General features: G+C 46.4%; 1 protein-coding gene across 2 annotated transcripts in view; it reads left to right on the forward strand.

Moving 5' to 3' along the window:
• The window catches only part of LOC149339118 (uncharacterized), a 72638-nt gene extending 53901 nt beyond the window's left edge, over positions 1-18737 (forward strand). For both annotated transcript variants that reach the window (XM_089547936.1, XM_089547937.1), the window contains 4 exons: positions 469-594; positions 2696-2975; positions 9271-9492; positions 11296-18737. In XM_089547936.1, the coding sequence (XP_089404062.1) occupies positions 469-594; positions 2696-2975; positions 9271-9492; positions 11296-11599 (932 nt within the window). In that variant the 3' untranslated portion in view covers positions 11600-18737. The remainder of the gene's footprint in view (positions 1-468; positions 595-2695; positions 2976-9270; positions 9493-11295) is intronic.
• The last annotated feature ends 8866 nt before the right edge of the window (positions 18738-27603 follow it).

A 27603-nucleotide genomic window follows, 5' to 3' on the forward strand; every position in this document is an offset into this window, starting at 1 on the left:
TAGCAGCACTGAGTTTGTACTAGATGTGGCCATTTGTCCTTTAACTGGTTTTCTTTGTTGCGTGTAGCATTAAACCATCGTAGTTTTTATTCTTTGATGAAAGCCCTGCATACATATGGGTTCTTTTTAATGCGAGAAAAGTGTTCTTGCTCTGGATGAGTCAAGAAAACATGTCTACGCAGAGCATATCAAGAGTCGCCATTGAAGCATGAATGCATGTCACATCAAGGTGAACTTCCTCATGTCTCTGTAATGCAAATACAGGCCCCTTGTGGTGCAGTCTTCACTTGCTTCTATGGCTGTTTGGGGAAGTGGGGATTTCTCAAATGCACATTTTCTGTCTGTCGGCTGTCTACTGCTGAAAAACAGTGCAGCAGTGTGGGTGCATTATGTAGGCACAAGAGTGTGCCGGTTGACCTCGCATTGATGCTGACCGTTCCTGTGCTTCTGCACTTGTCTTTCATGCAGGCGAGTCCAACGTGTACACCCTGGGCAACATAGGCGGCCACCGGGTGGTCTCGACAAAGCTCCCGGCAGTTGGCCACTCTCGGGCGGCCATCATAGCCGCAGGCAACACTACTACCCGCCTCTTGGGTAAGGCCAGCATGCTTCACTTGCAAGAGGTTGTTGAGATTGAGTGCTGGGATTCCTGGCATTCCTTTGCTACACCTTCGACCGCTGATATTCATAATTGGTTTCCAGTCAAGGCTTGGGGTTAGATTTAGTAAGCACAGGTTTAAGACTGGTTTTTGTGAGTGGACATCTGCATAGCACTTTTAAAGGATTTAAACTAATAATATCCGTAACTGGCTGTTCAACAATACAGCCAGATGAATCAGTATTAATGTTCATGCATCTGTCTTAATGTTTGAACAGACATTTACGAATATTTTTAATACGTCCCTAAAAAATTTTTTGGTCCCTTTCAAGTTCAAATCATTGGGAGCTGACTGCATGTACATAAAATTTAGTATATAGGCTGTCTGAATTTGTCTGAATTACACGGAGTTCATATCAACGGCAGCCTTTTTAATGCACTTGATATTGCTGGGACCAAAACATCGGCTGAAATAAACGAGCAGTTCAAATTAAGCAAGTTAAAGTTAACAAGAATTCGCTATACTGTGAGCATCACCTATTGCATGAATGGCAGTTGTAGCACTTGCAGCTGTATGCCGGACTGTGCCATCTAGCTACTACCACAAGAACTTAAAAAAAAAAACTGTTCTGAAGGATGAAAAATACTCCTCCCTCCCCCTCCCCACAGACTAGGCATGGAAATGTGCTTGCCACTGTATAAAAGCATGTGTAACGATTTTACAATACATACAACTTGCATGTGGAACTCATACACTCACATTTCTAATACCATATGGGCTCATGCTTATATATCCCCCCATTAAAGTATCCCAGAGGTGTTAGTGGGAAATGTTTAAAAAAGTTTTTGACTCATTAAGTTTGGCACTATCCAGTTTTAGCTCAGTGCAAGAGATAGCTGAAACATTCTGTTAGTTGAAGAACATTGTTACTACACAAGCAAAGAAAAAGCTGTCCATATTGAAAAGGAAAAAGTTAGTTTCTAGAACTAGTTCAGAACTGAAGCACTGTCAGTAGGAACCGGCAGATCCCAACACAAAACCCGTAAGTGCTGTGCTGGAAACAATACAACCAACAGAAGACCAGCAGCTAGGTTACCTGCTGGGATGAGCAGAAAACCAGTAAGCACCATGTTGGAACCAGTACAACGAGCAGAAACCAATACAAAGTAGGTTCCCATTAACAAATTTTCACCTGGGTAGGGTACTTCTCTGACCTTCCATTTAGTGTGCTTATTATGATCATTTTTTTTAGCAAAGTAGATTTTTCGTTTTAAGCCCTATAGAATTCCACACTGCCTTGCAAGGCAGTGCTTCCCAGAAAGCTGCCTTGCCCTTTTCTTGATTTTTATTTATTTTATTTATTGATACTGCTATCTTTTACAAAGGCTTAACAGGGTGGGCATACAATATACAAACAGATGCTGGAAACAATAAACAGGCTCTTAAGATGTTAAAATAAAATTATAAATCAATTATACAAAAGAATGAATCAAGAAACAGGAATGCAAAATAGACGATACAAATGCAACAGCAATATCATGTGGTGGAAAAGATATAAGGAAACTAAAGATGGGCTTCAAACATTTTTAGTGACAGTTGCGATACTGCATCCTTACTGATATTATTCCAGTCTGTAATCGTTCTAGGGAAATAGGAGTACTTATGGGAGTTAATTCTCGCGTTTAATAGTGTCACCGAAAAATTGTGCCATTGCCTTGTGTTATATCCAGATGAGTACAATAAAATGTTGGAGGTGTTAATATTCTATTCACCTTTGATTAACTGAAAAAAGAATTTCAAATAACAGATGCGGTTTGTATGAGAGACTGGAAGCAAACCACTTTGATTAAGGAGATGTCTGATAGATGCACGACCATATTAATTGTTAATAAATTGTGGGGCGTCCTTCTGAACTCGCTCTGATTTAGCAGTGTTATTTTTAGTGAAGGTATCCCAAATTATGACGGCATATTCTAACATTGCATGATCTGCCACATTGATTGCATGATCGCATATATATTGTCAGTAAGCTCTATATATTGGTGCGTATTCGTATCAAGAAATAGCTTTTACAGTGAAACACTTGTATTTTGCAGGCACCTTCCAGAAGGTGGACTACATATTTCTGGTGGGTGTTGGCGGTGGAGTGCCCCATTACACCGATCACACCCAGCACGTGCGCTTGGGTGACGTGGTGGTGTCGGCACCCCGGCCAGCTCCAGCCAAGGGTGGCAGCACGAATGGTGCAACCAGCCAGCACATGTACCTGTTTGTCGAGCAGCAGCACCGATCGCCCGACCAGCCTCCGGGCAGCCGCGAACCCTCCCCGACGGAGCTCGCATACTCCGTCAAGACCTGGTGCCCACCGGAGCTGAGGTACCGACCAGATGCACACAATCTCTCTGTATTCTTAGGAGTCGACCGGAAAAGTCGCTCTTCCATCATGGGTTTTGACCGTGGTGCAAAGAGGAGAAGCACTGCTGTATAGCTTGGTGTTATCTGTCACAGATTCTGCGAGAAGCTAAGACCAAGTCACATGCTGGCTGTGTATTGACGGCCGGAAAGACAACCCTGTCAACAAACTTGTCATGGTTCTGATGGGTGAGAGCTCTGATGGGTGACAGTTTCTGCAGCGCATCTCATATGCTGCCATTCTCTGTTTAACTGGCAGCAGTGCTGGCATTCTTCCGTGGTTTCACATGACCAGGCTTCACACACACAGACACGCACAGCTGAAACCTGGACAGTGCAGCTAGAAGTGCTTTGCACTAAAAGAACATAATGTGCAAGGTCAGGGGTCTATTATTCTCACCGTTTCTTTCCTGTGGTGCTGCTGTTCGCCCTCATCCACACTGTCATGGCTTGGCTGGATCCGAACATTCACTTTGTTAGATGGCAAAATTTTTCATTTTACCATTCATTCAGAAATTTAATTTAAGCTTTCGTCTAATTGCCACGAGTAATATTCATGTCAGCAGTCCAACAAACTCTTCAGTATAGGTGCATCTGCAAAAAGACTAGCAGATCTTCTAGAAATATTGCGTGTCATCGCTCAGTGGCCACCACTGTCAACCGTTGCCCTGGTGGTGTCAAAATAGCACATGTCCAAAACCCTGTGCAGTGAAAAATTTAAAAATGTTTACGATGTATATACGAGCTTGAAACAGCACTTCACCAAACATTTAAAAATCATAGCGGGAAAGAAAGAATGGTTTGCGGGATACATAGCTAAAAATTTGCTATACCTTGGCTTCACCTTGCGCCTACTGTGCTGCTGCTTCTTCCTTAGGGTTGGCAGCTCAATGGGAATGTGAGAGCAGTAATACCGATAGCAACAGGAATTCCAGAGGAACTATCCTAGTGAAATTTATCATATTTTCTTCCAGTGCCGAAGCGTGAGTGGGACATTTGTTTTGTGGTGTGAAATGATGCCACTAGGGCTGGAAGGCTTAATCCACTGCAACACTTAAACCAGCCTCCCTCAATAGCTGGAATAATGACGTATCAAAAGCTATATCGCCGTTTTTTTTTGTGTCTTGTATGACTATGTCACCGCTATCATTTCGTTTATGGAACCAAAACTGAAACAGCATGAAGAATAATTTTAATTATCAATTATTTAGCGGTCGTAAGCGAATATCATGGAGTAGTGTACAGTGGACTCTCGTTAAACGGAACCTCAAGAGACCGGGAAAATATGTTCCGTTTATCAGGAGTTTCGTTTAGAGAGAGAATAGGTTCAGCATTGCGCAATCCGCTTCCGCGTGATCCCTACGCGGCTGGCGCGCGCGCGCGCAGTTGGCAGTCTCAGCGGATCTCAATTTGCGAAATCTAGGTAATAAGGAGAACGGTACACTATGAGAACAAACTTTATTAGAGAAAAATAAGCAGTGAATTTTTTTTCCAGTAGTACTAGTACTGAAATTTAAAAAAAAAATGTCAAAAGAGTGGGAATTACCACTTATTGGCTAGTGAAAAAGGATTTTATATTTGCTTGTTTGAGCTCTCGCAGCCGTTTTTTGTTAATGGCATCACCCATACTTGACAGGCTGTGCAGAAACACTTCCGAACCTTCTTCTCGTTGGAAGAAGCTCTTCAGCATTTGGACTGCCGATTCCGCCTGCGCAGGTGTCACCACAGGATCAGAGTCAGCGGTCTCGTTTTCAAGCTCTTCCTCCTCGTCTTCACTTTCATCAGGGGGGCAGACATCAGCTACAGTAAAAGCTCGTTAATTCGACACTGACGGGACCGCGAAAAATTGTCGAATTATCCGACTGTCGAATTATCGAATGGACAAGAAAAAAAAAACGAAATGTGCACAGACTGCTCTTACGTCGCCGCGCACGTGAAAGTGCGTGGCGCGAAACGACTGCACCATGTGTCTGCGCATAGGCGACTTAGTGTAGAGAGAGGATCTCGAGTGAGAGACAGCGGGAAGCCTCGTGCCTGCATGCTCTGCCGAAGCGCGATTGGTGGCCCCGAGAGGGACCGTTGAAAAAAAAAAGCTGCCGAAGGAGCTTTGAGAGAACGGGAGGAGGAGATGCGGCGTTGGGCGAGGAGCCAGCCCGGGATCAGTCATACCTTTACTTGGTAAAGAAATTAGTCATCACCGTCTGCTTTTTCGGGCGAATTTGAGCAACGACAATAGCACTAATCGCTGCAAGGTGCTCCGTGGCACGCGCGCCATTGGGAACGTCTTCGCAGAAGTCCTCCAGCACGGACAGTGCTTCTGCGGCTTCTTTAACAGTGCGCTTGCGCTTCGGTGGCTGGGGCAGCTGTTCACTATCGTCTTCGGATGAATCATCGTTGCCGGTGCTTGTTACATCCTGAATTATGTCGTCCTCGGTCAGCTGTCCGGCGACTGCGACACCATCATCGATGGTGATATAATCGGCAAGCCGCACGGAACAAGGCAAGACATTTTCGAAGCAGCTGTCGTCCTCTGCGGTTGCGTCAGCCGTCTCACATGGCAGTGTGTCTGCGCAGCAGTCCGGTCGTACAAAACCGCTATGCCTGAAGCAGTTGGCGATTACTTCTGGGGGCGTCCTGGTCCACTCATGAGCCAGAATGTTTAAAGCGCTGAGGAGCGTAAGCTCGTATTTTTTGCCCGCTTCCATGCACAGAAGCATGCGCTGCAAGACGTGCTTTCTGTACTTGCTTTTGACGAACTGAATTATTCCCTGATCCATGGGTTGTAGGGCTGCGGTAGTATTTGGTGGGAGAAACACCAGCTTGACCCATTCAAGGCCCGACACCTTGCAGTGGGCACTGCAATTGTCTACCACCATGAGGACCTTGCGCTTCTCCATTCCAAAACGCGGTCAAGCTGATGCAGCCAGGTCTGGAAAATGCTGGATGTCATCCAGGCCTTCCTGTTAGCTTGATAATTAACAGGAAGGTGCCTCGCGTTCTTAAAGCATCTCGGCTTCTGAGCCTTCCCAATCACTAGGAGCGGCAACCGCTCTGTTCCAGTCATGTTGGCCGCAAGTAAAATCGTAACCCTTTCCTTGCTGCGTTTTCCTGCTGTGCACGGGTCACCTTTGAATGTTATCGTCTTGTCCGGAAGAGCTTTGAAGAACAGCGCTGTTTCGTCTGCGTTGAATATGTCCTTCGCGTCATACGCAGCCAGATGTTCAGGCAGCCCGTTGGTCCGCCACTCCTCGATTGCTTCTTCGCTCACGGAGGCTCTTTCGCCACACACACTCTTGAACGTCAGGTTGTGTCGGCTTTTAAAACGAGCGAGCCAACCTTCGGAGGCTTTAAAATCTTCGACGTTCATTTTTGCGGCGAATCTCTCAGCCTGTGCACAAATTAGTGGCCCGCTCACAGGGAGATAGGCCTCTCGTGCGTTTGCGATCCATCGCAGTATGGCTTCTTCAAGCTCCGGGTGGGCCGCCGTCCGCAGCCTTTTTCTTTTAGCATTGAAGCTTTCGCTGTCGAACGCCTCCAAGATACTTTTTTCATTTTTGACATACGTGGCCAATGTTGTCCTCTTCACTCCATACTTTTTCATCACGTCTTCGCGTGAAACGCCGTCTTTGAGTGCCTTCAATATTTCCACTTTTGTGTTGAGGTCCTTCGCTTCATACTTCGGCCGCTTTGCTGGTGTCGCCATCGCAGCGGCAAGACGCGCGGGCACAGCACGCTATACACTCACACGCAGCACAGTAAAACAAGTAGACGAAGCGTCACCGCAGATGCAAAAAGCACGTGGCGACGACACACGCTGAGGCGACTCGACTGCGCGAAGCACGCAGCGGCAGGATGCGCAGGCACAGCAAAAACGTAGGCGAAGCAAAGACTGTAGACGAAAAAAGCACGCGGCGACGACACACAATGAGGCGAGACTCGACTGCGCGAAGGTAGGGCTAGGAAAGAACGCACTTCCGGCTGCCCTCGCTTCCCTCACGCCGCTTATCACCGCCCTCTCTCTCACACTGCTGATGGCGATGGCAGTACGGATGGCGTACGCTGCCCTTTTTTTTTCAGCTTCACACTAGCGCCGCTCTGGGCCGTTTTTTTTTTTCATGCTTCCCACCCTCCCGCAGTGAAATGCGAAATGGCGGGCTATGGAGCTACGTCGAATTAACCGATTAGTGCAAAAATTTCGTCGAATTAACGAGAGTTTCGCCCCATAGACTCCTTTATGTAATTGTAGGGACCTCGCGTGCTTGTCGAATTATCCGATTTGTCGAATTAACGGGGGTCGAATTAACGAGCTTTCACTGTATAATGCTGTGCACGGTATTTTCTGGGCACGTTGCCACATCGCTGTCGATCTGGACATATTCATCAAGTTGAATGCCCATCGCAGCACAATTCTCTCGTAGCAAATCTTCCTCGGCTGCGTCGTGATCATCATCAGGCTCACTCTGTGTGCTGGGTTTTTCTATGGTTGCGGCAAACCCCGCATGCCTGAAGCAGCTGGCAATGGTGGTTGCACTAGCCTGCCGCCAAGCATCATCCAGGAGGTAAACGGCACGCAGTACATCTACCTTGTACTCTTTCCCCTGGTCCATGCATAAGAGCATCCTCCTAAGAAGATTTTTGCGGAAGCGCGACTTGAGCGCTTGAATCACACCCTGATCCATAGGCTGCAGCAGTGCTGTGGTGTTCGCTGGCAGGAATTCCAGCTGTATGGACTTCAAACCTGGCACAGTTCCGTGTCCAGGGCAGTTATCCACCAGGAACAAAACTTTCCGCTTGTTGCGAGAGAAGCGCGCATCCTCGCGATAAATCCACTCACTAAAAATGGCTTGCGTCATCCACGCCTTGCCATTGGCCTGGTATGAAACGGGCAAGGTTGCGACGTTTTTGAAGCAACGAGGATGCTTCGATTTGCCGATCACTAGCGGCTTCAACTTATCGCTGCCCGTCATGTTGGCACCGATAAGGACGGTCAGCCTGTCCTTGCTCAGTTTCCCTCCGGTGCATTTCTCTCCTCTAAATGATAGCGATTTTGAGGGGAGCAACTTGTAAAAGAGTGCAGTCTCATCTACATTGTAGATGTTCTCTGGATCGTATTCCTCCAGAATCTCGGGCAGCCGTCTTTCTCGCCAGTCTCCGCATGCCGTCGCGTCAGCAGTGGCAGCTTCCCCTGAAACAGCACGAAACACCAGTCCATTGCGCTCTTTAAACCGGGTCAGCCACCCCTCGCTGCACGAGAAACCCTCGATGCCGAGGTGAAGAACAAATTCTTCCGCTTTTGCACGAATTAGTGGCCCGCTGATTGGGATGTTTTCACTGCGGGCTCTGCGTAGCCAAAGCACCAGGAATTTCTCCAAGTCTTCGTGGTCAGCCGCTCGCAGTCGTTTTCTTTGAGGACCGAAGCGTGACGTCTCGAACGCCTCCCGCAGCTTGTCCTTGTCCTGAAGAATTCTTGTTAGGCTGCTTTTGGGGACGGCGTACTTCGTCGCTAGCGCCGTTTTCGTGAAGCGACCACTCTCGAAGTCGTTGATGATCTCCATCTTCCTTTCCAACGCAAGTGCATTGTGCGGTCGTTTTTGCGCTGCCATCGGACCGAACAAAAGCTCTAGGGCTTAGGCCTAACTGAACACAACCGCCGTGAACGCGAGCGAGCGATGCGGAGGGCAGTGTACGAGCAAACCGGAAACCGCCGGAGACGGAAACCGGAGAGGTGACGCGGGGAGGAGGAGGAGGGGAGCATTGATGCGTACCGCGATGGCACTGCGCTTGTCCAACTAGTTGCGGTTTCGAGTTTTTCGGTTCCGTTAACGCGGTGGTCGCAAAATTTGAGTTCCGATTAACGAGATTTTTTTTACATTGGCTTAATACAAAACCAACCAATCGCGAGGCGTTTGTTCCGTTTAAGCGGTAGTTCCGTTTAACCGATTTCCGTTTATCGAGATTCTACTGTATGTATATTATTGTCTTTGTGTCATTTGAAACAAGAAAACACTAACAAAAATTTGGCACCTGCAGCTGCAGTCCTTTAAATTTTAAATGCATTAACAAAAAATACTTTTGAACAGTTAAAAGAAGGAATTTTTAAATAAACGTGAAATAAATAAATAACTCGAAGTGTTGCCCCCTCCCACTCAGAAAAGTTCAGGAGTCCCTGTACACAAGCATACTTGCAACAACATCTGGATCCCTAGCTAAAAGCCACGTGGCAAAAAACTCACATGACCCACCCGACTCCATGCTGCAGGCTCCAGGAGCTGGCCGAGCAGATGTGGCAGCAGGGCACAGCAGACCCTGCGCTACGACCCTGGGAGCGCTACATAGAGGACGGGCTGCGGGCCCTGGCCGACCAGGAGTCGGACTTCGCACGGCCGCCAGACTCCTCGGACCGGCTGTACATGTCCATTGGAGCCAAGGACCTCATCGAGGTGGCGCATCCCGCTCCTCCACAAGGGGCACCCGACTGCCGGTCAGTCCACTCTGCACATGCCTTTATGTTGTTACTGTATCTTAGTGCCATATTTTTCAGCACAAAGGGCATGGTTTTTATTCCCTCAATTTCAATTGAAGCCAGAAGCCACTTGTGTAATGGTGCGACGCATGCCTTTTTCGGAATCAGTGTCAACTGCATGAGACGATCAGACTTTTCACTTTGCGTCTTTTCCAAAGGGTTAGCAAAGGACTGTTTCCAAACTTCATAATAATTTTATCTCACCGTGTTTTTGTGGCTGCTGATCGAAGAAGAAAAGCACCTGTATTTTTTTAGTTAGTGTCTTGAGTGCTAACTGGTGACCAATCGACTCAGTACTGTTCATCATTACAACCCCGTGTAGAAACTGTAACATTTGCTTTATGTGCTGCATTCATCTATATCATCTCGGTTCTCCTAGCCTTTTTTGGGTCTCATGTATTTGATAATAAAATTACTAGGCAGTTTTCATGTGGTTCCTAGTTAGTTTTGCTTGAACACTGACATTGGCAGGGTTTTTCACGGCGTCAGCTACAATAATAGTGCCACACCTGACCACAGCAGCAGACATGAAATGTCTTGTCATAGAGCTAAGTGCCATCTGGAGGGCAGTCAGGCAGAAGTTGTGGGAGAACCTTTTTGTGGTTCTTATGCCATCAAGACTGCCAGAACCGAGACCTTTGCCAGAACAGACATCTTCACCAGATCCCAGTCCCAGGCATGCATGTGTGAAAGCCTGGATGACACTTGGTCCAGGTGGAGGTAGCATGTTGGGGAATGCTCTTTCTTAAAGGGACAGTGAGGAGAGCTCTATTAGTATCTTTTTTTATAGCAAAATCCGATAGTTCGGCATTTCATGGCTTTGGTGCCACTTGGCCGGCAGCGAAAGATGCATTGATTTCTAAGAAATTTGGATTCGAAGTGGAAAAAGTTTTTCCCGCTGCTCCGATTCAAACTTGGGATTCTCTTATGGGGATTCTCTTATGACGACACAGGACTAAGTGACGTGAAACATGACGTGCACATGACGCAACGCAGACACCGTGATTTCTGGCGGCCAGCAGAGCGGCCCAGCAGCAGCCGAAAAGAAAGCTACCACCGGACGCACGTTGAAGGCATCTTTCGGCTATTGCGGCCGTCGCTACTGTCGCTTCATTTACGTTTGCATCGGCGTTTTGCCAGCGTTACGATGGATCCTGTTCTCGAAGTCGTCAACGAAGTTCTCGCAAATCGACACCTTTAGCATACCGTGTACCTTGTTACCGTTATCGGAATACTGGGAGCCCGCCTACCACCGGTGAGCAGGCGCTGATTGGTCCCGATGCTTCAGGCACGCGCGTAGCTGCCGGGTACGTGGCGCCATCTGCCGACGTCAAGGAGATTTGAACATGCATTGGCTGCGCCTCAGTGATTCGTTGCTTCTCGTGTCCCAGTGTTGCTAGAACCAACACTGTTTTGTCCTATGACGTCATCACGCTTGTACTTGCAAGTTTGGCCTGTGGCGGCGATACCTGTATTTTGGTTCTTGCTCTTTTCTACGTTACGAGAGCTTTGTTGTCAGTATGAGTGGCATTTTTGTAATCAGGAGCTGGTATTCTGTCGATACAAGCCAACCTCAATTTCTCCTCAGTGTTCCTTTAATGTGGACTGTGGTACTATTATGCATCACAACTGGCTGCGAACCTTGTTCTGGTACCATTATCAGGCTGGCTCTGGGACCATGAACCCAGCAAAGCTAGCAGCACTCTTGACAAAGCACAGGAGGCATGGCCCCAGTGTAAGGTTGACATGTTCTTGCTGCAGGCTCCCTGGGCGCCCCGTGGTGCACTTTGGCAGTGTGGCCTCAGGACTGGGCAGCGTGGTGAGGGACGACAGCCGGAGGCATGCACTGGCCGAGGAGTACGGGGTGCGGGCGTTCGACACCGGGTTCGACACAGTCGTCGAGTCCATATATGGCAACCGCAAGGACCACTACGCCTTCATCCGGGGCATTGCCGACTACAAGGACGGCAGCAAGGGTCGTGAGTGGCAGCCGTACGCAGCGCTCGCCGCCGCTGCCTTCATGAAGGCCGTTGTCTGCGCCCTGGACCCTGCGGAGGACGACTGAGCGCTATCTTCATGGTGCTCACCCTTCATCGTCAGCCACTGTGGCGTGATTTTCGTGCTGCGACTGCTTTGTGACATGTGAGCTAACTTCAAGTGATTTATCTTCCTTTTTCAATTCTTCATATCAACAGTGGTGTGAACGAGCCGCTGGAGCAGCGTTCATCAAAGTGAAAACCACTTCAGTTTTCACGTCTCGTTGCATTGTGCGCGCTCTGAAGAGCATTAAATTAATACACATGTAAACTTGCAACATGTGATGTCATAACAGTGTTGGAGCATTTGGAACGAGTTTTACTGCTTATGCTAATGTTTTAGAAGGAAAAAGTGTTCCGAAATAGACAAAAACCAATAGGCTACGTTAAGTATCGCTGATACTTACCATGCTATAAGAAAATTCAATCTAAATTTATGTGCAGAGTCTTTCAGTTTAGCAGTCCTGTGTGCTCTGCAGTCTTTTAACTTTTAATATTGCAGTCCATGCATACCTTGTACCTGAACACAGTTTACCTTTCTTGCTTTGTATAGAGATTGTAGTGCCCCTAAGCTGCGAGGAAGGGTAGGAAGAAATGTCTCCGAATGTTTTCTCATGGCGTCAGAATGGGCCGCAACGTCAGTGCACAACATTTGGTCCATTCGACCAACACACTTAAACACTTAGGCTCTTGCTAACAATTGACTGTAAATGCCACAGAAATCTTTAGTTGTTTCCGAGCTGAATATCTGGTTGCAGGTGTCGCATGTAAAAGCTTTTTTTGCAACTTTCCAGATTTAAGAAATTCCGTTGCACTGTTCTTTATTCTCACATCAGTGGTGACTTGATATTAGCGGTAGCTGAAAACATATAGTCTGCGGTGTAATATAACAGACTGTACTCTGAAAGAGTAGGGTGTAAACAAAAAAAATAAATTAGCATTAATGATCAGATGTCACTTAGACATTTTTTTTTTGGCAACTGCCGAGTACATGCGGCTTTCTTGATGCTGCACACTGCAGACAACCCCTACTTAACTCATGCTTCTGCTTCCGCTAACTGCCGTCCCTTGAGAACTATACGGTATATGTCCATAGCCCTTCACTACGGCACCCCTCATAGCCTCCCAGTCAAAAAAAAAAAAACATTGGAACCAATTGGACATTCCAAATGGAACCAAGTGAACATTCCCATTGGTTCCAATTGGATTTCCCAATTGGAACCAATTGGTTCCAGTGGTGTTTTTGGACACCCGACCAATTGGACCCAACTGGACCAGCCAATTGGACCCATTAGGCCAGGCAGTTATTTCACCCAGAAAATATTCACAAAATGTGTTATGTTCATTGAGAGAGGTAGCTAAATGTTTGTGAATAATATGCTCTAGAATCTTGGACAAATATTTCTACAAGTGAACATATTATAATATGCAAAAGGAAAACTCATTTATGAGGACTGCAGGGAGATGTCGTGCCTAGTGCCAATCAACATTGTTCTACGGAATTAAGATTAACATGTTTTTATGGAAATCAAAGTCAACAGGCACAAATACATCACACGCAAGCAACATTCAGGCACTAGTAGCATATATTAGCTCAATATGTACATCCAGAGAACATACTTCTGCTCTAACTTATATACCCCATTTGTGAGGCTCTCATGCTGGGGCCAGTGATGCTTGCTCACTGAGCGCAGTTATTTTATTTAATTTCAGGTGCAGTGGTGGTGCAGATGATGAGTACAATTTAGTAGGTTAAGCTGCTGATAGCTCTTATTATAGGAACCATATTGGTTCTACCTTGTTTGTCAGAAATGCAAACATTCATTTGAAAAATTGGGTGCAGTTGGGCGGTCCAGTTGGATGTAATGGGTAAGACCAATTGGACCCACCAATTGGAAACCGAAATGGTCCTATTGGATAGTCCAATTAGACCATGGTCCAATTGGACCATCCAATTGGTATACCATTCCAATTGGAACCATTTGGAACCAGTTGGAAATCCAATTGGTTCCAATAGTTTTTTTTTACTGGGCTGAGTCGCTTTGGGACGTTAAACCCCCATAGACCATAAGCTATAAGGTGTATGTAACATTGATATTGTTGAAGTGGTATACATAGTACATGCTACGAGTTACAGGTTCATACAGATCGGCAGTTCTTTGGTGGGCGGTCAAACGCTTCCAAGATATGCCTAGTTATTCCCTAGGAGTTCCCTAGGTCATTGATTTCGTTGCTGCATTGGAGCCAGGAGCATTTACCTGTAGCCCATCTAGAATTTCAGGAATGTTAAAATCACTGCCAAAACTCACATTGTCAAAAAGTTGACAGCAAAGCAGCATCATGTTTCTTGGCATCACTGTAATTTTCATTTTTCTTGTCAATTGGTGCAGTAAATATTTCCTGGTTATGCAAGTCGAAGGGGGAGAGGGGGGGGGGGATGTTGACTTTAACCAGCTTCTCGCGATGTGAAATCATTAACCATACTTGTATGGTGTGCATTTAAGCGTGAAATGAAGCAGTGGATCTTTTCGAGTGATGTGGGTTAAACTATAATGTGTAGGATAACCGCATAACAGGCGCATTTTGCCATTTCTACTGATTGTTTTGCAAACAGTGCCCACAAGCATTTGTAACACCAGCACATGTTTGCTCATTTGTCGCAAAGTGGTCGCAGCGTAGTACGGATGCAGCTTTATAAAGCATGCACCAAAACAGACTTTCCTTCGAAAAACCAAACCAACTCGAAGAACTGTCTTTGAGAAAATTTTTTTTTCCTTCTTCTTTGTCTCGTAAAGTGCAGCGTTCTGTTGGGGCTGTGCCATCTATTCTCTGTGGGACCTGTTCGGAGCGGTCAGGCGCCAAATGGACAGGTGCTAGTCTGCTATGCACCTGCTTGCCGCTGTTTGTCAAACGTGCTGCTTGCTTTTGTGTTGGGATCTCTGTTTACGAAGCTTCAAGCCAAATAACGTCGGTCAGGAAGGCACCGGGTGTCATCGGGTCAAGTGGCGCACGAGGGTGAGAGCAAACTGCCGTCAACATTTTTGTGGTTCTCCTGCAGCCTCGTGTGTGCCGGGCTGAACTCATTGTCTGGTCGTTGTGCCGAGAATGCTCACATTTTTTTTTTCTCTTACCACTTTTTTTTTTCCTGCGGATTTTCTTATTGAGCTGTTTGCTGACTGGACTGGTATCGACTGTATGCTACTGCTTATCCACCCACATCCGAATGCAGCTCTAAACATTGAAGTGAAGGCACTACCAGCAAGTAGTAGCATGTACTAGTTACCTGGTGTGTTTTGATTTGATTCTGCTATGCGTTTGCTGCAGTGCGGAGCCACAGAGTCCTTTGTGGTCAGTTTTCCAATCTTGAAAGACTATCCATCAGAAATACTGGTTTTGAAAAGAGTGAATAAGTTCTCGGCATGCATTTTACTGGGCTTTAATATTGGCACTGAAAAGTACTGTTTCTCAGCGATAATAACAACACCAATGAAGATGCTGCCGGGTACAAAGCAAAAAAGGTGATGCATAATTTCTGCACTGCTTCCCTGTTTATCTTATCTTACCCTTTTTCTGCATCATTTGCAGCACTGCCAGCAGTTAAGTGCTGTGAATGCCTGTGACTGCAGGGCAGAATGTTCAGTTTTGTTTTCCTTATCTGACAAATAGGTATGGTAACATGGGTGGCTGAGTTGTAAGGTACAGTGTGACACTTCTGCTCTGCAATGGAAGGCTGTCAGGGATTAAGCATGTGAGATTAAGCAGAAATAACATTGCTTGTAGAGCTGATGGCTGGGCTTTCATTTTTTTACAGCTGGCCACATGCTGTTTTCGCAGTAGCTTAGGGCATAGCCTGTGCATTGTGTGTCAGTATGAGACCTGGCTCAGACTGAAACTGTGGTGCTGAATTAATTCTGATGGCAGGTTGTTTGTCGCTGCATTAGCATGCACTGCGTCTTGTCTATATTGGGTAATTACATTGCTTAAGGCGTGAGAAAACTCAGTTGGATAAATTTGTTCCTTGATTGATCTCACTGAGTTACAATAGCAGAGCAGGCACGTGTATGACAGAAGGCGCCCAGAGATGCGCTTACGAGTGGTTGTCGTGGTGCAGGTTATGGTAGGTTAGCAGTGTAGTTGAGTCTGCTGGGCAAGTTAAGAGCAGAGAACAAAGTGGCCACTGTTGTTGTTGTTGTAGCTGGGGAGCGACAGGCACTGTGTAGCCATGACACGACCTGAGCAGGCAGTGTAGCATTGTAGTAGTTCTTCAGCTTGTATGCAAGACTTCATTAATCTCTTGTCCTTACTATTTGCCATTGGTAACCTTCACTCTGGTCCAATATTCCGGGCGTAGCACCGTGTAAAGTAAGGGTGCTCAAGTCGAGTTGAATTCCTCGAAAGCACCAGTAGTTTTGGCCCCTGAAGCAGCCGAAATATTTTCTGAACATACTGCACATATTGCAACAACACAGTGCTGTTGATGTTCACAGTATGCAGCACGCACAAGCACACACTAACCTGTAAGGCAGGAGTGATTATGCTTGAACTGATGGCATCTCTTTGATTATTCTGCAGTGCTGTGCTAAGTTACCCCACCTTTCAGTTTGGGGGGAACGCTTCCTGATGTGAATGTATGAAAGCAACTGTGTCTACTTTCGGTATCGGTTTGTAAGCTGTCTCGTGGCCATTAAATTATGCTACTCAGAGATAATTTTTATTTCCACTACAGAGAAGGCAGCTGTGATGTGGATACTGCAAGCTAAGGCTGAATCATTCAGACAGCCTTGAAGATTTTTAGTCAAGTAGCATTGCATTTGCACCCCATTCGTGGCCAGGGCCGTTTACATGTCATGAGAAACAGAAACATGGACACGTTTTGTTTGTGCTCCTTCTGCACCCTACGCTTGCTGCAGTGGTAGAACAAGTATTTGCGGTCAACTCCACAGGTTGTGGGAAATAAGAGGTCACTTGTTCCTTCTCAGACATGTCTGGTGTCCTGGCAACGAGTGGGGCGCGAGTGAATTGCCTCAGTAAGCCTGTGTTCCTGTGCCCAGTGTGGCGTGCTCAATATACACACGACTCGCTCTTGTGCTGGGAGGAGGCTTTTGGGTGTGGGCTGCTGGCATATGTCTGTACTTGGGTGTGTCATTTTCTTCTTGTTTTAATTTTCATTGCTACGCAGAACTTTGCAGAAAGACTGAAAGCAGTGTGAGGGATTCATAAAAGGTGTAGGCAGCTAGCAAGGGTACCGAAAAAAATCTGGTGCCACAAGGAACCCTGCCATGTTTTTACGGACAAAATGTGAGGATGTTTTATGACGCATGTTGCTTTCTCCTTCTGTACGGGAACCTGTATTCAACGGGTGATAGTACACTAGCGTGTTCTGTGAGCAAAGCGGATGCCAGGGAAGGACTTGCGTCTTTGTTTTTTTTTTTGGTCCCTATTGTGTGAGGTCAGAGTAATGCGTTACTGTGACCTAGCCCTGGTCTGTTGAGATTTGTGGCGCATTTGCAATATGTAAATACGAATCCTTTCAATGTGCCAAAACGAAATGCTGGCGTTTGGGTTAAATACAAGTCTGCAGATGTGCTTCAAGTGTATTGCATATTTGAATCTGCAAAATGCTGACTGCTTTTGACTTGCTTTTATGCTTATCAAACATTGTATAGAAATTGCCTTTGCAGTGTAACCTTAATTGGCATTTTCAGTACCACTCTTACTGAAGATGCCACTTTGAAAAGCTTACTTCGTATGTTTACAGCATTCACCGGGTGTTGGAAAAATATTCATTACAATGAGGAAGTGTATCAGTTTATAATAGGCAGAAAGTTGTGTTTAGTGTTTTACTTTTGAGGAACCAGGCTTTAGTTTACGAAGTGATCAAGTTTTTTTTCTTTTTAAGTATAAAAGCTTCTATACTCAGGCATGGCTCTTGTGCTGCCTTCCGGCTGAAGCACTGTGATGATCTAAAGGGCTCTCTTCTCACCAGACTTGTTTGTCAAGAGTGATAACATAGGCATTTTTCCTCAAGGGCAAACTGATTTTCCTTTCGCCGAGATGCATATATAGGTATTTGTTTTTTTATAACAAGGCTAGACTGCAGAACTCATGGCCTGCAAATGCAATGATTAGCTTAACTTGTTTTATTGTGACAATGCATGGTACTGACAGCATTATTTATTCAGCTCTCTGCTGAGTATTAGTACTGACTGCCTGCACAAACCCTCTAAGGTAATGATGAGATGGATGTGCAGGCTTCTTGGTAGTTCATGTTTTGATGAAGCAGCACAGAAAAAATCAAGGACGAAGAAAAGAACACAACAACACGGCGTTGACTTTCAGCCTTCAAAATTGAAGCTTTGAAAATGTAGAAAGTCAGCACTTGTGTCCTGGCGTTGTGTCCTTTTCTTTGTCCATGCCTTTTCTGCGCTGTTTCATCAAAACGAGTCTAAAGGCAGAATACATCAGTGTAGCGTCTGTACCACAAGTGACTTGGAAGATCAGAAGTCTCTTTGCTGTGCTTATGGTCAGCCCATTTGGCAAAATTTTGCCCGAATGAGTTGCATTTCGGCGAGTATCTTTCATGCTATTCATGTTGTTTCTTGTTTCCATTTTTCTTCAAAGCCCTTGGTTCAGTGAGATGTTTGGAAAAACTCGTGCTAGCTGGTAGATAAACGGAAGAGAGACATGCAGCCTGTGTTATACCGTGCTTGCTCAGAACTGAATATGTGGCCGTTTTGGTGTGCAGAGCTGGCAAAGAGTCACTGCAAAAAATAAAGAAGCGAAGGGGCTTTATTACAATTTTTAATGCTCAGCTGCCTGTTTTAAACCAACAAATACAGTACATATATCTATATATACAGTTCTCTACTGTCATTACAGTGTCCATGAGTCGCGCTGCTGCATGCCAGAGCCAGCGCGCCTTGGTTGTTTCAACACTGGTCTGTTCTCGCGTGCGCTCTATACGAACAAAGTGAAGCGTCTATACTTGAGTTTATTTTTGTAACAGTTGCCGGTCTCAGCTAGACTTTGTTGTGCGAGCATAGCTCGTGCAACGCTGTGTGTCACAATTCTTTTTTTTTTTTGCCTTTTCATCATCCTCCTCCTGTACCGCAAGTGCTCCCGTAGAGAAAGAAGCAGAGAAATAAAGACGTTAATATATTCCCCGCACACGCATGGCCCTTGTCTGCTTTCACGTCTCTCATAGCCTGCGTCTCTCATAGCATCTCTCATAGCCTGAGTCGCTTTAGGACGTTAAACCACGTAAACCAACCTGTCTGCTTCACGCATCCCAGCATGGTAAGCTAACCTTGCAACGGCATTCATGAAACTCCTGCATAAAGACAGTGCTTCTCAAGTGTTCCAGGATAATTCATGTGCTACCAGAACAATCGCAGAGGCACTTAGGATTTCTTTTGAACTCTTAACACTCTAAAAGCACTCTAATTTAGGCAGTAAAAATTATAGTTCATCCTTTTGCCCATTAGCACAGTGTTCTTTGAAACGTACGCTGGCCAAAAAGCTGGCCATATCAAGCCATGTCTGTTTCTTCAAAGCTGGCCATATCGAGCCACTTTCTAAGCTCTCCAGCGTGGTCATGGGCTCACGGCCGAGAACCCTGCAATAATACCGACACCTACTGAGGCAGTCACGGCAACTGGTGATTGGTCAGCATTTTTGTCGTCAGTCCTCGACAAAGCTGTAAGGATGCAGCGACGAAGCGACCGCAGTGCATGTGTGCGCAGAACTTACAGTACATGCCACCCATGTGTAAATTGCTCGAGCAGCGCACTGTACTCCAAATAAAGCGATACTTTGCCGCAGTTACTAGGTTCTTGAAGCAACCTTTGCGCAGAGGTGGAGCCGCATAGACTTACAAATCAGGTGGGAACTAACACTTTACCCAAAAACAATTGGCAACTCTGATTTCAGTTTTCATTGATTGGTACGCACTACTCGACCGCCCTACACGTCTGACGCAGACGGCTCTGCGCGCTGCCTGCACGCAACAGCAGCGCAGAATGCAAAGATCCGATTGTGTAGGTGATGCACACTACGTGACCGGATGGCCCGGCAGACATACCTCGTGACAGGTATTCTAACTTCTCATGTGGCTGCCGTTGGTTGATTGCTGGTTGTGTGCAGTAGTTTTACTTTCAGCGCTGCCCTTGTCTCGCTCTTACTGCGCTTCTGCTTCTACTTTCAACGTTTCGCCCATCCGGCGCCCACACGTGCACCAACAGACCTTGTAGCCTCTCTGGGAGCATGGCCGGCGGTTAACTGGAAATTCAGTTCTGCCTTCTTTTATTGTTTTTTGGGATTTCGGACCTAGGTGTATCACTGGAGCTTGGAGGCGCTCTTAGGTGTGCACGCTGGCGAGAAGCTCGCATTTTTCGACTTCAGCATCGAGTTTGCTGCGCCTCCTCATTTAATTATTATAACCGAGTGGTACGGCCATGGTTCTCCTTTTTATCTGAGGTGCAATGCCATAGCCACAATACTTATTCTGACTTTAACTCCACCCTCGTTAATAATAAGCGAACGTTCATTACTCCTGCGCCGGCCGTTATAAATGGGCTGGACTGTATATCAATTCATGGACCCTTTAAAGCAAATAAAGTACTACTGTAGGCCTTGCAGGTTTTTTTTTTTTTTTTGCTCCATAGCCACAGAAAACTGCTCGGCCTGCACTGCCTAGGCGGAGTTGCAATTGTTCCACTGTGGAGCATAAACTACTGCGCCGACAGCCACTTGGGCTGCGGCCAAGGAGAGAACACTTTCTAAATATTGGCAGATGTGCACCTGACTCAGCAGTCATCGATTATCTGATACTTTCGATAAAGCCCCTATCGCGTAGACGCACACTACGTGTAGCGTCGGCAGCTTGCGGACGTTCGTGCATGGATGCCTCGAGCACACACTCATATCGACTCCACGAACGGCCGTGCTTTACAAATCAAACAATTTCAAAGCCGCTCCCGACTCTTTCCTGGCTGGCCCTAGACCAATTTGTCCAACACTGGACTACTCTACTCGGCGCTGTGCATGAGGCGACCTGTAATAATAGGGTCGCTTGAGCGGCATATTTTACTGCGACAGCTGTTAATGCAGCAATTATCGTAGCCTCGTCGTCGTCCGCAGGAAGAGGAAAGGGGGAGCGCCCCGGCAGCCGCACGTGCTCCTTGCGCTGCGGCGCAAGAGAGAAAACTTCGTGTCCCAGGCCCTGGTCGTTGGTCCAAGTAGGCTGCAGCTCGGCATGGTGTGGTAGGAGGGGAGTACGGTAATTTCCGGTATACGGTCTGCGGACTAAGCATGTTTAAATGTTCAAATTTGTTGTCATTTCATAACTTACTTGCAGCGCTGTTGAAGGCAGAGACCTCCTCAGCTAATCAGGAAAGCGCGATAACCGTGTTCCTCAGCGCCTCGTCGTCTGCTTGTCATCTGCTCGTCGTCTGCTCGCGACGTACGCAGATGTGGTTCGAAAAAAAAAGCATAAATCGACGCTGCCTGCATACCACAAACGTTTGAGCGCTTACATACGCTAAATGCAAGAATTTTGCAGAATGTTAAGCTGTTAGTGACATCGCAACTTTCGTTTCAGCGTGCGCAAACGGAAAGAAATGATAACCAGCCTAGTGCCCCCATCTGGTTTTTGAAACGGGAATCGGCATTCTTAGGCCCAGGAGCGGCAGAACCGTTAGTCAAAATAACAAACAAAGCATATTGTTTATATTTTGCTGTAGGTAAGTGAGAGAAAGCGAAGCCCAGTACACCATTTTCGATTAGTGAACGTACTGAAAAATCCGGTTACGATGAATTCACTCAGATGCGAGGTGTCCTGCTTCGAACCGCGTTGCAATTTGTAAATGGCTTTTTAGCGCACGTAAGATTGGTGGAGTCGCGTTTGACGTATGCGCACTTTAAAGCACGCTATCCGCGCTATAATTTGCAGCGTCGTAACGCCGCCTCTGCACTCATCGCAGCTTTTGTAGTGCTGCAAGGAGCTATATAAAATTGGTAGAATTTTAATGAAACTCGCTTGTTATATAACGTGCCACGCAGTTTTTACCTTCATACTTGCGATGTGTTTACGTTTCTCACCACCGCGCAGTTTACTGGTGACGCGAGCACAGTAGGGGAGGGGGGGGGGGGGGGGGGGGCAGTGGTCTTACCAGTCGGCATGGCCTATGGTTCAAGATTGCTTTCGGTGTTTAAACGTCGCGCATAGAAAGCTCGTAATCATCTTTAATTGGAGCGCTGCCGATAGCGATGGCCATTCTGATGTTTGGCGACCGCTCAGTCCACTTACCACTGTGGCCACTGCGAAGTTCTGTTTTATTTGAGCAGAGATTCACCCCAATAAAGAGTTCGTTTAAAGTCCCATGCCAGCCTGCCCTTCAGTTATCCGTGACATATCATCAAGGGCGTCCGCAGAACTTTTTCCAGAAAGGGGGGGGGGCACCCGATGTCCGGGGAGGGGGGCGGTGGTAGGTTAGCACCAAAAAGGAACTATAGTCGGATACAACTTAAGTCTGCAGTGAAGCTCCGCCCACATTCAGCCTCCGCATACAGAATTCCTCCACGACGAAAAAGTAGTCCACTGCCTAAATGTTTGTCGTTACCTAAACAAGAAGCTTATTACAAGAAAAAAATTTTGACCTCTAGAATTTTGATACGTGGATTGTTTGATATAGTTGAACATTAAAAAGCTGATTTCGTTTCCTGTTGCGATTGGGCAGTGGAGTAATACAAGACGCCGCGGACCGCGGCCCAGTGTTAGCAACTGCTGTTTTTTTAAGTTGTATCCTACTATAGTGCGTAAAAAGTATCCGTAATTCCAGGGAGGGGGGGGGGGGGCAACCCCCTTGCCCCCCCCCCCCCTTTCCGGGCGCCCATGCATATCATCCGTACTGTCGCCACAGTTGGTGTGTACGAAGCATTGCGAAAAAGTAAGACCCGTTTCACATGCTGCGACTAAAACGAAAAAAATTCGGTGCTGTCGCTGACGTCGCAGTGCAATTTTCGGTGAGTGCAGGTCTCCTGCGCGCAATGCCCGTGTCTGCCGCTACACTGTTTCCGCCGTCAACTGCACCTTACCCCACACGGCGCGACGTCCCGGCGCGCCCCCATTGGTCAGTCGCAGAGAGATCACATCGACGCTGCGATTGAATTCCTGCCGAACGGAAACCTGTCGCAAGCCGTGTGCGGTTACACCGACGTTCTCTCCTGTAGCAGACCGACGGAAATCGCAGCGTCGTCGGGAAGTGAAAATCGCAGCACGTGAAACACGCGACGTCTGCGCCCAGGAAAGCGAGTGTGGATATGGTGCCTGTGCGGCTATAGCTTCGAGTGGTTGCTTCGGCGACGGTATACGGGGCCGGAACGCTGCATGGTAGCGCCGACCATCAGAGCCATGCTATATGTTTGTTGTGTAGGTTGCAGTAACGTTACATGTTACATTAGGACGTTATACTAATGCTGAAAATTTACAAATAACGTTACATCCCAACGGGCACCGAAACTCCCTTGGACGTCCTGTGGACGTCCTGAATGTCCGCAGGATGGTGACAGGATTTTAATATCCACTGGGATGTTGTAACGTAATCTTAGTTTAACGTTCAAACTAAACGTTATGCTAATTTATCTTCAAAATGTTATTTTAATGTTCATATCTTAGCTCTGAAACAACGTTAAACATACTAAATGTTATTCAGTAGTGTGGCCTTGTGGGCCTGTATACGTTCATAGTCTTGAAAACACTGTAGCGCAGAAGAAGACGAAAACATAAGGAACAGAAACGAACACCAGGGGAAATGAACACCACGGGCCTTATGGTGTTCGTTTCTGTTCCTTGTTTTCGTATTCTGCTGCTTCTGGTTATCCCAATAACATAATAGTCAGCGTTGCTGAAGGTATACTGAAACAAAAGTTGTCAAAAAAGCCTGACGCCTCCCAGCTTTCCGCTCGAAAGCACAAGGTTACTGTGATTCCGCACATTCACGGCTTGTTCCATCGGCTAATAAAGATGGGCAAAGGGCGAACTTCCGAGTGGTTTTTCACGCTCCTGACAAGCTCAACTATGCAGAATAACTATGCAAAATAACTAATCCCGGCACCTCTCACAATCTTGGGTGCAAGAAGCGGCACAAGGACAAGTTCGTGAAATGTGCGGAATCGGTCGTGTACAGTCTGCCGATTCCATGTGGCACGAAATATATTGGACAAAGTGGTAGGCGTGTCAACGACCGCCTCCGTGAATACTGTAGAAATGTGGGGGAAAAGTGTGTCGGGTTCCTTGATTACCACTGCAGGAAGTGTGAAGCCATTGATGATGATGACAATGTACCGAGTTCCGGCCAAAGCGCAGACCCCTGTGCCAAGTTGAATTGCGTGCCATGTTACAAAGAATGCACCATTGTCGTGAAAAAACAAGTGCCAACAAACCCGCGAGGTTATCGAGGCAAAGTAGATAGATAGGTTAGGAGATGTATCCAAGCCATCGGTCGCTTTATCATCAAAGGAACTGAAATATTTGCGTTGTCACTGACATGGTTCAGCTGCTGCGCTTGCGTGATGTCCGGCAACGATTCGCACATATTCCGCTTTCGTTTCACAATAAACTTGTTGCAAGTTAGCGCTCGTGTGTGTAACGTCTTCTTTCTACGTCCTGTCTGTCTGTGCGCTTCAAGTTTTTGAAATATCTCACCAACACGCCCAAACAATCACTTTGACAAACCTGCGTCAAATTTTTTTGCTACATTTTTTTTTAAGCGGGCGGAGTGGGTGAGGGAACAAACGCGGGTGGATGACATTCTAACCGAAATAAAGAGGAAGAAATGAGCTTGGGCAGGACATGCAGTTCGAAGGCAAGATAACTGTTGGTCCTTAAGGGTAACGGAGTGGATTCGAAGAGAAGGCAAGCGTAGCAGGGGGCGGCAGAAAGGCGGGTGGACGGTATAGGTGGACGGGTGAGATTAAGGACGGATGAGGATACGGTGGTCGCAGCTGGCAAAGGACAGGGTTAATTGGAGAGACATGGCAGAGGGCTTTGCCCTGCAGTGGGCGTAGTCAGGCTGATTATGATGATGGTGATAATGACATGTAACGATCAGTGTTGTGAACGTTTTTAACCGCAACAAGCCATCGTCAACGCGAAACCGTGCAAAATCATCACGAAAAAAGTGGCATGCCCTGGCTTGCGCGACGGTTTAGCGGCACTTCGATTGCTGCCGTCACCACTCAGACCACGTGATACGCGTAGCCATCTGGCTACTGGATTTCTGCTTCATTCATCTCTTCTTTCGTCCTTTGCGCAGTGTTTGCTTTGTTCTTGTGTACTTTGTCATTGTGCAGTGTTTGCCGATTTCACAGTTCCTTCCTTGAGTGGGACAGTGAGCAGCGCGCCACAAGCAAGCAATGCAGGTGCGTGCATGCATTTCCTACAACCAGAAAAAGTGATTCCGACATGAAAATCACTAGAATAAAGGCGTGGTCCTACTTGTATAAGCTAGCTATACATGCGTGTAGCTAGCTAGCTTCTTGTTCTCGCCTATTAAGCTTTCGTTTATTTATTTTTACGCAATCATTTTTGACAGATAAACCTGCGCATACTTTTTTTCTACTACGGCGCCATTACCTAATTCTCATACTGTCACATTTTTCTCTTGTCGATAGTACATCTTTTTCTGCAGTTATCGCTGTTAGGTGAACTGGATATAGTAAACACGAATAAAAATAAGCTCCAAGTAACTTCTGACCGCACATCACTAGGCAAAAAAGGTTTGGTTTATGGGGTTTAACGTCCCAAAGCGACTAAGGCTATGAGAGACGCCACTAGGCAAAAAAAAAAAAAAAAAACGTCACCCCTAAGTTAAAATTCCCCACCGTCACCACATGGTGTGTGCAGCATTTACGTGAGCCCGTCCTCTGTCTACGCAGACAGCAATGTCCGGTTTAGGAAGAGGGGGGGGGGGGGGGGCACAGGCGCGTGACGTTCACCGCATCTTTGTCATATCCGGTTGACTTTTATCCTGTGCATGTCTGAGACGCGGATACAACCAAACGGGACTTCATGGAAGTGAAGTTTTAGCAAAAGGTGCGAAGCGGTCTGATGGTTGCTCGTTGCAGTTAACGATACAGGGCACTGTTTCCAAGCGGACTATTGCTCAATGCGCATTTAATTACAACAAACTCTAAAAGGGTTGTCGCTGAAATTGGCGTTAGAGAACGATACCGGGGTGTCGGCTTTTTAATCATGGTCATTTCAACACGAGTAGAACGGCGCAAAGTTGATGCTGTTCTGGCGCGCGATTCACCATGCACGTGCTGTTTCCTTTGTTTCGATGATTTCTTTCGTCATTTTGCAACTGTTTCTGGCAATGATTTTCCAGCCGGGAAATAGCGCCTGCAGGCGACTCGCGCCTCAGAACACCATCCATTTTTCTTTAAAATTAGAGGTCACATTTCTGGATATGTGAAAGTGAAATGCGATAAATATTTAGGAGTCTATCATCATCATCATCATTTATTAACCCTTAAAGGTCCCGCGGGGACATTACAAAAGAGGGGATGGGGGTGATACAAGTGTGCGACGGTCATACATAATAAAAGGCAAAAAAAAGGAGAAAAGAAAAGAAGGGAAACTAGGCAAATCAAAACAGTAAATAAATTATAAAGTCAATCAAAGACAATGTGAAAAAGAAACATACAGAAAATACACACCACATGTAATAAAACGTGTCCAATAAAGTGATCGTTTTGCAGTGCATCGCAGCTGATACAGGGAAAGTTTTATTTTTCTTGGAAATGGTCGATGAGCAGCTGTCTAAAGTTGGAAGGATTAGTCTTAACGACACCGTTTTCGGGCAAGTTATTCCAAAATTCGATCGTGCAAGGAAGCAACGATTTGTTGAATGAACTGGTGGAGCCGTGCAAGAAATTAATTATATAAGCGGCAAGATGACCGTATCGGAGTGCGCAGAAGGTTTTCCCGAAGTGCTGGAAAGTTAAAGTACAGTTTGTGGAACAGGCAGAGAATTGAAATTTTTCGGCGAAGCGCTAATGATTTGATATCATATCCTGTTATGAATATAATTTATTCGCAAGTCAGCGCCATGTCTGCATCTGTTCTTCTCTATATAGTACCTGGTTTTTTCTGGTGCGCTTCCCTGCTTATTACTATGGGCAACGAACTAGCCCAAACTTTCGCATTACTGAATCTCATTTCAAAATAGCCGATTGTCTCAGTGTGCGAACTACGCACTTTTAAGCGCTCGAGTGTTAAAAAAGCGCGTGGGCTATGAATCCTTCCACGTACACACATATATATTTTTATTTTTTCTCGCAAACTATCTGTAATTTTAAAATGCGTTTAACATACGACTATCTAGATGTGCAATCGAAATGGGGTATCCAGAATACTATTCACAAGTCACGTGTGAAGAGATATTAGCTAACCGTCTGGTAGTCTCGTGTATTGACCATATCAATGTTCGTGCTCACAATCACACAACGCGTTCAGTTGTTGTTCGTCAAAAACTTGCTGATCACTACTTCATATGCTGCGATTCGCCCAGCCGTCTTGCCTGGCGTCTACTATGAATTGCAGAAAAGAAATTACTGGTTTTTTGGAGTTTAACGTCCCGAAGCAACTCAGGCTATGAGGGACGCCGTAGTGAAGGGCTCCGGAAATTTCGTCCACCTGGGGTTCTTTAACGTGCACTGACATCGCACAGTACACGGGCCTCTAGAATTTCGCCTTCATCAAAATTCGGCCGCCGCGGCCGCGGGATCGAACCCGCGTCTTTCGGATCAGCAGCCGAGCGCCGTAACCACTGAGCCACCGCGGCGGTGGAAAAAAATAAATTACTGCCACAGACCCTAAAATATTGGACGACTTATTCGCACAATACGACTGGTACATTTTCTTAAAATCTGTGCCTCCTGGTGAGATGGATGAAGAATTCGTTAAATTCTTTTCAAGAAATTTAAGCAGGCTGCCACACGGTGTCTCCATATTAAGCAGCGTAGTGTTGAT

This window comes from Amblyomma mixtum, chromosome 6 (genome assembly GCF_055824585.1).
Source record: "Amblyomma mixtum isolate Tamu chromosome 6, ASM5582458v1, whole genome shotgun sequence".
In the NCBI taxonomy this organism is placed as follows: Eukaryota; Metazoa; Arthropoda; class Arachnida; order Ixodida; family Ixodidae; genus Amblyomma; species Amblyomma mixtum.